The sequence below is a fragment of the Nematolebias whitei genome, chromosome 5 (genome assembly GCF_014905685.2).
Source record: "Nematolebias whitei isolate Nwh7 chromosome 5, NemWhi1, whole genome shotgun sequence".
NCBI lineage: Eukaryota > Metazoa > Chordata > Actinopteri > Cyprinodontiformes > Rivulidae > Nematolebias > Nematolebias whitei.
In genome coordinates this window covers 15179382-15191215 of record NC_056502.1, presented here as the reverse complement: position 1 = coordinate 15191215, position 11834 = coordinate 15179382, and the positions used below count along the sequence as shown (strand labels likewise).

The 11834-nt window shown below is 40.5% G+C and overlaps 1 protein-coding gene and 1 long non-coding RNA gene across 2 annotated transcripts in view; one reads left to right on the top strand and one right to left on the bottom strand.

Moving 5' to 3' along the window:
- Window positions 1-3749, top strand: part of LOC119409377 — a 5978-nt gene extending 2229 nt beyond the window's left edge. Inside the window, exons 2-3 of the long non-coding RNA XR_005186778.1 lie at window positions 1031-1184; window positions 3409-3749. This is a non-coding gene — a long non-coding RNA (uncharacterized LOC119409377). The remainder of the gene's footprint in view (window positions 1-1030; window positions 1185-3408) is intronic.
- Window positions 3750-4693: 944 nt separating this feature from the next.
- Window positions 4694-11834, bottom strand: part of fam131bb (family with sequence similarity 131 member Bb) — a 51403-nt gene continuing 44262 nt past the window's right edge. The window contains exons 8-9 of the mRNA XM_037676215.1: window positions 8623-8889; window positions 4694-5354 (exon numbers count right to left, since the gene is read on the bottom strand). Of these exons, the coding sequence (XP_037532143.1) occupies window positions 5133-5354; window positions 8623-8889 (489 nt within the window). The 3' untranslated portion in view covers window positions 4694-5132. The remainder of the gene's footprint in view (window positions 5355-8622; window positions 8890-11834) is intronic.

Below are 11834 nucleotides of genomic sequence, written 5' to 3'. Positions count from 1 at the left end.
AAAAAAAAAAAAAAAAAAAAAAAAAAAAAAAAAAAAAAAAAACTGTCACAGAGCGAAAAGAGCGAATCGGTAATACTGTACCCTCCACCCGTGCATGTTGTGAGGTGAGGAGTAGAAAAATATATATGCAGCCATCTTGGATTTTGATGTGGAAACCCAGTTTTCAAGAAGAACCTTTTCTTGCTCCTAGATAAAATCACACACCAAAATGGAAGTTTGTGCTTCAGTTATTTTTCAAGTCATCACCTCACAACATGCACGGATGGAGGGTACAGTATTTCCGATTCCCTCTTTTCGCTCTGTGACAGGGTACAAAACACAAAGGGTGACTCAGCGCTGTTGCGCAGCCCTGTAGTGGTTATATTCACCCTGAGGAGAAAATGTGTTGTTGTTTTGACAAATTAGCCATTTCAAGAGGAAAGGAGACATTCACGACTGTGCTAACAGCATTATATGAAATAATTATGTCCCTGAATAATCTGTCGGCCTTCTGTGTCACAGTAATATTTACCTTCTGTTTCCTATAATAGGTTAGAGGAAATTAAACTGAAGTGTATTAAATATACGAAACTAACTGGTAAACCTAACATCAATTTGCTACCAGTGACGTCCCATCTCAATCTAAAAAAACATTTGAGCACAAAAACATGTTTCCACTGTGAAGGTCATCCATGTGTTTCAGGCTCGGGTTCCTTTATGAGCTCAAATAAATAAGCAGTTAGTCCCAACTGAAAAGGCCTGTCCATGAGCATTTGTCATTATTATTCTCCAGGCATAAAATATCCCTGATAAGAACTGCAGAAAGAGGATTTTAGATTATCACGCAGCCCGTTCCTTTGTGACTGCTGGATTTTTATTTTCTTCTGTCAAGCACAAATGTGCCAAACAAACAACTCGTAACACGTTTTAAAGCTCAGGAGAACTTAACGGCAAACCTGCGAGAATCTAATTATTTACAACCTGAAACGAAGAGATCCACACACAAACGAGAGAGGCTGTTTGTCGGTTTGTTTATTTGCTCTTTCTCCAGCACAAGAGAAGACGAAGAGACGACAGAGTGAAGAAGGCTCTGTCGTGCAAGAACAGGAGGAGAAAGAAGGAAAGAAACAGAGAGAGAGAGAGAGAGAGAGGAGAAACCACGTGGAAGAACCGGCCCGTGAGAACCAGCCAACAAGCATGCATAGGTGTGTTATCAGTCACACTGCCTCCGGTAAAACAAATCCAATTTTATGCAGAATTTTACAGAAGCCATCTGATTTTTGCAGCATTTTTACAGCAGTTTATTAGAACATGTTTAATTTTTTTTGCCACACAACTCCAAATTGTATATATATTTATATCATGTGAGCTTCGAAACCCCTTTGACTGATATTTTAAAATGACTTCAGGTAGTGATTCGTCCAAAAAATTAATAAAATCATCGGACATTTTTTTTATTACTGTACACAGACAAACATACAGACAGAGACACAAGTTTACAGAACAGAGGGAGAGAACAAAAGAGGAGAAAGGCAGAAGATCGGAGGCAGATTTGGACCATCGTGCCTGAAGACGACTTACTGAAACGTCTGGAAGATGGCAGTAACTTCCACACAGACACAAAAGTAGAGAAACTTATGAGAAAGACACGATCAGTGAACCTTAACATCCACAGAAATATATTTGGCTTCATGTTTGCGTATTCATTCATTGAGATTCAGGTAAAGAAGATGAAAATTATAAAAGAAAAGCAAAAGAACTCGAACTGAAGCTGTGTTTCTTCTGCGTGTTTCCCGTGAAATGAGATTTTTTTTTTCTGTTAAACAGTCGAGCCCAAAGAAGCTGGGATGGTTTCAGCTTTAACAAATATAGAGCGTTAATCTTTCCACATTTCCGAGTCAAAAAGAAAAAGGATTACATGAAATCATAAGTTCTGTACAAGTTATTTCTCCCGACCAAGTAATTGTTCAATAAATAAATGAATACGTGCCGTCGTGTGAAAACAATCTGTTTGTGGTTTGGAGCTCTGTCAAAAAAGTTTTTATGACCTGACTGAGTCACGACACGACAGGAATTCTTAAAGTGAAGTACAACCACGATCCAGAAGACGTTGTGTAAAATGTAAATAAAAGCAGAACGTTTTGATATGCAAATCTCACAAACTTGTATTTTAATCGCAATGAAACATAATAAACATATTAAATGTTAAAAAATTAAACAATGACGCAACAAAATGCTATAAAACTGAACATAATGACTAAGAAACATCTGTAAGAGCATTTTAGAGAGGCCAAGACTCTCAGAAGTAAAGATGGGCAGAGGTTCTACTAAAAAAACATATATATATATATATATATATATATATATATATATATATATAGTTAGTCTTCAGTTCATAAAACCATAAAGATTTTAAAAATCTGCAGAAATCTCTGCTCTAAGGACAAGCCTGAAAACTATTACAGGACGTTCGTGACATCCCTGCATGACAAACAGCTCTGACTCTGACTGTACAGGCGCAGGAACACCACAGATCATCGTGCCATCCACAAATGCAGGTTAAAGCTCCATCATGCAAAGAAAAAGCCACATGTGACCCATATCCTGAACCAGTTTTCTCTGGCCTTCATTTAAAATGGATTGAAGCAAGTGGAAAACTGTTCGGCTGCTCCGATCAATCAAAATTTAAAAGCTTTTTTTTTTTTTTGGAAACCATAAAGCCATGCCCTCCATAATGAAGACTAGAGGGACTTACTGGTTTGTTATCAGCGCACAGTTGAAAAGCCTGCCTCTCTGATGGTATGGGGGTGCATTAGTGCCTATGGTATGGGCAGCTTACACATCTGGAAAGGCTCCATCAATGCAGAAATGTTTATGGACAACATAAGAACAGCTAGAATCCTACATCAGACAAGAACGTGACAACATTTCCCTCTGAGAACTCCAGCTGGTCTCAGTTCCTGGACGTTTATAGACTGTTTATCAACAAGAGTTACACACGACCCTGTTCTGGCTTTTTTATGTGTTGCTGCCATAAAAGCCAAAATGTCCTTATATTTACCAGGAAGTTGTGCATTTTTAGTTTAAACATGTTTACTTTGTTCAGGATTTACAAAACTGGCCAATTATTGCAGCTGTTTTTATTTACATTTTACACAACGTCCCAACTTTTTAGGACCCGAGGTTGTTCACAGGATGATTATTTTACACTTAGAGCTGCCAGACTATCTCTGTCCTTGATGTTTATTCTGTGTGCACAGAGCTCCAAACCCAAACAAGACCGCTTTTCATCCGCGGCCCCTATTCCAACTTATACTGGAAGGGATTTCAACAACTCGGTAGAAAAATAAACATCGTCCCCCATCATTGCATAAAGAAGCGACCGCTAAACTCATTCACGTCAATAAATCATCCTTTTTTTGTCCTCAGAGTTCCTCACACGATCATCAATGTGAGAGAAGGTGCTCCCCAGCAGAGAAACAAGATAACACCAGTTGGTTCTGTTGTTGTAAAGTGAGTCGTCCACGGTTCACGACTCCGCTTCTCGCAGGGAAACACAAACTCGTCCTTCGATGTGGGAAAGCAACAGATGAACCCTCCTCCATCATCGTCGGCATCACTTCCACAAGCCCAGGCAGCTGCTTCACAGTAGTGACGACGAGCAGGAAGACACCGGTCCGCTTCTCCTCCAGTGTTCGGTCTCAGTCTTCGGTTTCGTTACCTGATCGGATGATCCACCTCAACTGCTGATGGACTCGCCGGGTTCAGACACCCCCCTCCTGCTTTCATCGACTGCTCAAATGTTTCATTTGTGTTTAAAAAAAAAAAAAAAACTTGCAAAGCTTTGAGAGCAATCCCAAACTAAAGTGGGACTCGAGAGGCGTAGAAAAATAAAGAAATCAAACTGTAATCCAACAGTTGTGACTGTGAGTGAGAGGCAATTCCTATATACTTTATTTACATTTAGTGTTCGTCTGCCTATTGCTGGTTACAATTTAGATATTCCCGTTTGTGTCGTGTCAGTCTACGTGAGCCAGTTTGTGTCCCCGTGTTTAGTGTTCGTGCACTGCCCTCCGTCTTCCGGTACATTCAAAGTAGTGGTTGTTGACCTTAACGTGTTGTGATGGACGCCTGTAGAAAACAACAGAGCAGCTGAAGGTTTGTGTTGTTGGGCGGCTCGGTTTCGCTCGTCTCTGAACTCCGTAACGTCTAGAGCTCAAAGGCAAACTGTTCCGTCGGTTAGATTGCATTAGTGCAAACTAGTGGTTGGGGGGGGTGGGGGGAGATTCTCCGTCGTGAAGCTTGCCGCTCCCCGCAGGCCCCACACCTGGGATGTGATGGTTCAGTGCAAAGTCTTTGTAGTGCTGTGTAGTACAGGTACTCTGTGGTACTCTGACATGCATGCATACAGTAGGAAGCACACTATGTTACAGTACAATCCTCATCTGTGCAGAGTTCAGTGTGTGCAGGCAGCAGAGCAGGCGCGTCCCTCGCTTGTGCCTTCGCCGGTTTTGTTAGAGGGGGTTACTCAGCATTTCACTGAAATGAGGTTTTCAGAGCCTACTTTAGTCGTGTGTCAAATTTTTGGGGGGGCTGATTTATTTGGAGCAGACTATTTGATGCAACAACAAAAAGAGAGCGAGAATATAACGGCTGTAAACAGAGCAGCTCTCCGACTGAACCTGCATGACTGTTTTAAACACAGATTTTGTTCTTTTTTTTTGCTTTATTACAAAACAGTTCTTATCGTGTGGACGTATGTTCACTTTTTATCAGTTATAAGACGATGACTGGACCGAGGTGCTTGTTTTTAAAAAGAGCATGCATGTTTCTTTCCCCTCCTCTTCATCACGGTCTTGTTTCTACCTCCCCATGGAAATGCTTGAGTCAGTTGGTGCTCCTCCTCCTCCTCCTCCTCTTCTCTGCTCTCAATCTACTTTTTTCACTCCTTTGGGATGTAAGGCTTACAAAAAAAAAGGTGTCCATTGTTGCACGAGCTCGTGTCTCGCTGTGAGTCTTTGTTGAAATCTGATGCTCGCCATTTTGAAGGAACCCCGACCAAAAAGTTTTTGATACCTGAAAAAGGAACAGATTATTAAACGTACTGCTCGTTCCTCGCTGACTGACAGGTCAGTTTGTGAATTGGGAGGTTTTCAATTGGTTGCCATGGAGGTAGATGGCCCCTCCTCCTCTTCCTCCTCTTCTTTTTCCTCTAGAGTCTGAATGAGGCCAGAGGTGACATCGGAGGCCTTCCGCTCTGTGACTGGTTCTGCAGGTGGTTGCCCCGGACTACTGCCACCTGAGGCATCCCCCTGCTGAGTGGGCGGAGTCAATGTGGCCGAGTCTGGCTCCATGGACAACATGATGTCTTCCTCCTGGTCAGGACAGAAGCAACCGATGACACAAAGAAAAGTCAGCAAGTTCAGGGAAATATATGAACCAAAGAAGTGAACAGTTACACTAAATATGAGCTTTCATAATGCAGATTACATCCTGTAGTCTACATGACTGCTGCCTGTGCATTTATAAATGTTTCTACTTGACGATGAATTACAAATAAATAAAATACATGTTCAAACAAAGAACTAGCATTTCTTATATTGCCTATTACCTTTCATGCCAAAGTTTGAAACAAAGATCATCTTTCGCTGTTCAAAAATGACTGAGTTATGCCATTTTGGTCTTAAAATTAACTTTAATCTCATACAAAAATACAAGATGTCACATGATTTGTTAGCACATGGAGCATGTGTCGTGCTTATACCAAAGTTTAGCTCCACATCTGCAAAACTGACTGAGTTATAACCATTTTGGGAGGTTCTCTGTCTGTCGGGCCTGGTTCTGGACTGCGGTCTGAGGGCAGCTGCTGTGGTCCCTATTACCATCAAGCTGCTGACAGGACCTGCTAACAAGACCACGCCGCTAACAGAACAGAACCATGATGATGAAAGAATCTCAATGCAGATGCTTTTCTTTTTCAACTTTGGCACCTTGTTTTCAGAGTCAGAAATTTATTTGTCATACACATCACACGTGATACATGAGGTGGGGCGAAACTATGTACGCAGGGTCCCAGTTACATCCAACAAAAACACAAACTGTAAAGAAAAACATTAGTAAGATCCGAGTCATGTACTAAGAATATACTACATTCACTAAACTAAGAATACACTAAGCACTAGTAGTACAAAAACAATGCACCAAAACAACAGCAGCACGAACATGAGTCTGTGTGAGCAGATGAGGACTAATGAACACAACAACATGAAATAATCAGCAGCATGAGATCAGCATCATGGATAGTCAACAGCACATAACAACCAAGTGGCATTACAGCGATTTTCACAGTTTTTTTCCACACTGATTTTTCACAGTAATTGTCACAGTGATTTTTTTTCCTGGTTAGATTCATGAGTCTAACAGCCTTTGGGCAGAAGCTGTTCCTCAGCTTGAGTCAACCCAGAAGTCCTGAAAATTCTCAAACACCTGAGAGTGAGGCCTTGCTGGTCCCTACATGGCCCTGGGGAAAACAACCCTGGCTTCAGCATGGAACTCCCGCAAAGCCATCATATCCGACGTGGTAATGAGAGGAATGGACGCATATCCTGGGGGACTGAAACATCTTCCTTTGATGACGCAACAGTGCCAAGTAAGTTAGTTTAGACATGATTAATTCATGAATCTGAGATAAAATTACCTAAATTTTAATGTTAAGAGCTAAGAACCGTAGCCCAAATTGAATCTAAACTCCTTCTCAAAGTCTCCATATTTACATTATTCACTTTCTAAAATAATACTATTGGCTGTTCATTCATATTCCATATTTGCCATAATTTTCATTGTCATAATTCAAATTTAAAATAAACGTTACAGAATTGTGTATTTAAATTACCGGATTCTTTGTGTTTTTCTTCGAGAGAGAGGAATTAATTTTGCTACAAGAATTCACATAAAACATACTTTTGGGGTGAGGCCTGTCCATATTACGGTTATCGTAACCACCTGGTAAAGGGTGTCTGGACCAAAGACCCATCTCACTACATGTATTATTAATTGGCTGTATTTTTCCAAAACGCTTTGATATTTCTTTTTCTTTTCTTTTTTTTTGGCGAGTCGAGACGGTTCTTCTCATCCTAAGCATTTCATTGCATTCTGATGCATGCTCAATAATCCAGGTAGAAAAATCCAAAAAAGTTCAATCTGGTCCTCTGGACATTCAAAAAAAACAAAAACAAAACAAAGCAAAAAAAATCTAGAAACGTTTCGTCTCTCATCCAAGAGACTTCCTCAGTCTGAGGTGCTGTTTTCAGCTCAGTCTCTTAAATAGCACCTTCTCAGGGTGGATCAACCAGTTTGCTGCTGACAACCAAAACCAGCTGATGGTTGTCAGCAGCAAACTGGTTGATCCACCCTGAGAAGGTGCTATTTAAGAGACTGAGCTGAAAACAGCACCTCAGACTGAGGAAGTCTCTTGGATGAGAGACGAAACGTTTCTAGATTTTTTTTGCTTTGTTTTGTTTTTGTTTTTTTTTGAATGTCCAGAGGACCAGATTGAACTTTTTTGGATTTCATTGCATTGTTGATCTTGTGTTGATTTTGCACATGACAGATAAACCAATCCTGACCAACCTGAACATTTTTGTTTTAGCATGGATTGTTTATGTAAAATGTTACAGTATTTAAATTTAAATTGTAGAAAAGAGAGGTGCAGCAGGACAGCAAAGGGTCAACCCCTCACTCAGCAGCAGCACGGACAGCACTTTTAACACTTTTATATTTTGTGATTGATGATTTTACGATGTGACATACTTTGAATTTTAAGTTGGAAGACAAAAGTTGATCGGTGCAGCTGGACAGCAGAGGGTTAACCCTTCACGAAGCAGAAATGTGGCCGTTGCAGAGAGGAGATCATGACAGGCTTCAGTGGGAGCTTCTCCCTGCAACTGTGGGCTGCACAAAGGTGCAGCAGGTGCTAAATCATTTTAAATAATTTATTTTAAATAAACAATCCATGCCGCTCGTGTGGCTCATCCATCAATCAGCCAATTGCGTGTCATGTTCACTCTTACTTTGAAAAACTGCGAAAGAGCAAGCCTGCAAATGTTGAACCAGGAAGTAGCGAGGGACTACTGTACATGTGATTTTCAGTCTCAAAGTTTCAAACTGTGCAGTTTGCCAAAGTTTTAAGCAAAGTGTGTGTGAGTTGAAGATCACTCTCAGTTACTACCACACCAAAATGTAGCTCAATATCTGTAAAATACAAAAAAAGGCCACAGGCTGTCTCTGGATAAAACAACATTTTGTGATTGCATTTACAAATTAGGTTACAACCAGTATCAGTTTCAGCTGCTGGTTTTTGTTCCTGGAGTTTTTACAGTGAAATACGTGAAATAAGAATCTTTGCAGTCATTTACAGTATTTACATTTTCACACTTTGGAATGAGTTGGAATCATGAATTTTAAAAAGAGTCATCTTTTTAAAATTAAATTAAACAAAAGAGTCATCAGTAAAACAAATAACTTGGAACAAATAAAGTAAACGAAATCTATTTCAAGGTCCATCACGGAGTTTGCCGAAGAAGAAGTAAAGTCAAATATTAAACACTAAATAATAAATAACCCTGTGTAGGATGTGAAGCTCACCTTGACCTGCTCCTCCTCCTCCTGCTGCTCCAGTAACGGGGAGTGATCAGCCCCCACCATGTCCTCCCCGGGGGGGATACACAGGCTCGGCTCCACCACCGCCGCTACGCCCATGTAGCCTCCGGCTTCTGCCTGATAGGCCTCCAACTGACCCATGTTCCACAGATCCACCAGAGGGGGGTGAACCTGGTGAACCAGACTGTGGATGGTGCTGTTGGGCGTCGCTTGTAAGGAGTGGTTGGCGCTGTGCATCCTGTGCTCCAGAGCCTGGGAACGCCAAGACGAGACCATGATCAGGAAATGTTATGGGAGGAATAAACTTTAACAGTCAGCTGTTTCTTACTTGTTTATCACAGTAATATTTACTCTGCAGTAGAAAGCATCTTACCTGGTTTACAAACCGGATTCCAAAAAAGTTGGGACACTAAACAAATTGTGAATAAAAACTGAATGCAATGATGTGGAGGTGCCAACATCTAATATTTTATTCAGAATAGAACACAAATCACAGATCAAAAGTTTAAACTGAGAGAATGTATCATTTTAAGGGAAAAATCTGTTGTTTCCAAATTTCATGGCGTCAACAAATCCCAAAAAAGTTGGGACAAGTCCATTTTTACCACTGTGTGGCATCCCCCATTCTTCTTACAACACTCAACAGACGTCTGGGGACAGAGGAGACCAGTTTCTCAAGTTTAGAAATAGGAATGCTCTCCCATTCATGTCTAATACAGGCCTCTAACTGTTCAATCGTCTTGGGCCTTCTTTGTTGCACCTTCCTCTTTATGATGCGCCAAATGTTCTCTATAGGTGAAAGATCTGGACTGCAGGCTGGCCATTTCAGTACCCGGATCCTTCTCCTACGTAGCCATGATGTTGTGATTGCTGCAGAATGTGGTCTGGCATTATCGTGTTGAAAAATGCAGGGTCTTCCCTGAAAGAGATGACGTCTAGATGGGAGCATATGTTGTTCTAGAACCTGAACATAGTTCTCTGCAGTAATGGTGCCTTTCCAGACATGCAAGCTGCCCATGCCACAAGCGCTCATGCAACCCCATACCATCAGTGATGCAGGCTTCTGAACGGAGCGTTGATAACAACTTGGGCTATCCTTGTCCTCTCTGGTCCGGATGACATGGCGTCCCAGTGTTCCATAAAGAACTTCAAATCGTGACTCATCTGACCACAGAACAGTCTTCCATTTTGCCACACTCCATTTTAAATGACCCCTGGCCCAGTGCAAACGTCTGAGTTTGTGGAGCTTGCTTAGAAATGGCTTCCTCTTTGCACTGTAGAGTTTCAGCTGGCAACGGCGGATGGCACGGTGGATTGTGTTCACTGACAATGCTTTCTGGAAGTATTCCTGAGCCCATTCTGTCATTTCCTTGACATTGGCATTCCTGTTTGAGGTGCAGTGACGTTTAAGGGCCCGGAGATCACGAGCATCCAGTAGAGTTTTACGGCCTTGATCCTTATGCACAGCGATTGTTCCAGATTCTCTGAATCTTTTGATGATGTTATGCACGGTTGATGATGATAACTTAAAAGTCTTTGCTATTTTACGCTGGGTAACACCATTCTGGTATTGCTGCACTATCTTTCTGCGCAACAATGGTGGAATTGGTGATCCTCTTACCATCTTGGCTTCTGAGAGACACTGACACTCTGAGAAGCTCTTTTTATACCCAATTATGTTGTCAATTGACCTAATTAGTGTTAATTGGTCTTCCAGCTGTTCAATATATGCTCAATTTCCTTTTTCCAGCCACTTATTGCTACTTGTCCCAACTTTTTTGGGATTTGTTGACACTGTGAAATTTTGAATCAACGTATTTTTCCTTTAAAATGTTACATTTACTCAGACTAAACTTTTGATCTGTCATCTATGTTATATTACGAATAAAATATTGACATTTGCCATCTCCACATCATTGCATTCAGTTTTTATTCACAATTTGTTTAGTGTCCCAACTTTTTTGGAATCCGGTTTGTACATTTGTGTACAGGAGGAAAAAGGTGGCTTTAACTGGTGTTTTATTTTATTTGTTGGTTTGTAATGTAAGTTAAAGACGTCATATATGTAGAGTTTATGAGGAGTTAAAAGTTATTACCCACCCCCGAAAACAGAGCCAGAATGATAATGTTTTCACTTGTGTCTGTGTGTTTGTTTCTCTGTACCATTAGCAAAATATTTCAAGAACCACTGAATGAATTTTAATGACTTTTGCAGAAAGTAATCTTTGGATGTACTTCTACAACTTATGAACGTTTGGAGTCAAGCTGCCAAAACGAGCTGACCTTAGAACTCACATAAATGATGCCAGTTTTACTAATACTGAGCTATGATCTGGTTTAGTAGCTTAGCATTGTCCCAAACACCTAGCACAACATTTTGCTTAAACTCTTAAGAGTCAAACTCATGTGTTAGTTTGTCAAAATATATTATAAGCTAGTAGAGTGATTTAAAAAACACCATTAAACAAGTTATTATTAGCTGTATATTTACAACTGATGAACTCAACTCAAGCTATAACAAAAAGGGCTCTACCTCAGTGAATTTTACAGATATGGAGCTAAACGTTATGAGTGGTAGCAGCTGAGCATCATTTTCTACACGTAGGCCAAGATTAACACATTACAGATGATGTGCATTCCTTCAAACTATGCTTGATTTGTATTAATATTTTAAGAGCTGAAACTGATTCTTTCCATTAGAAAAAAATCTTCCAGTTTGAACACAAGCAGTCTCACATGTTTGTCAGACATAATAATAATATAGTAGTCCCTCGCTACTTCGTGGTTTGTTTATCGTGGATTCGCTCTATCGTGGTTTTTCAAAATAAGATTGGACATGACACACAATTGGCTGATTGATGGATGAGCCACACGATTGGCATGGAGTTTTATTTAAAATACATTATTTTAAATTATTTACCACCAGCTGCGCCTTTGTGCAGCCCTTACTGCAGGATAAACTTCCTCCTGCAGCTGATCAGCTGATCAGCGTGCAGAGCGGAGAAGTGGGTGTGGCCGAGAGCGCTTTCAGGTGGCTGAGAGCAGCGGAGGCACAGAGATGGAAATCATGACATTCTGTGCTCTTTTAGAGCGTTTTATAGTTTAGAAACATTTAGAATATTGCAAGAGTGTGGGAAGAGTTTAAAATGCTTATATATATATATATATATATATATATATATATATATATATATATA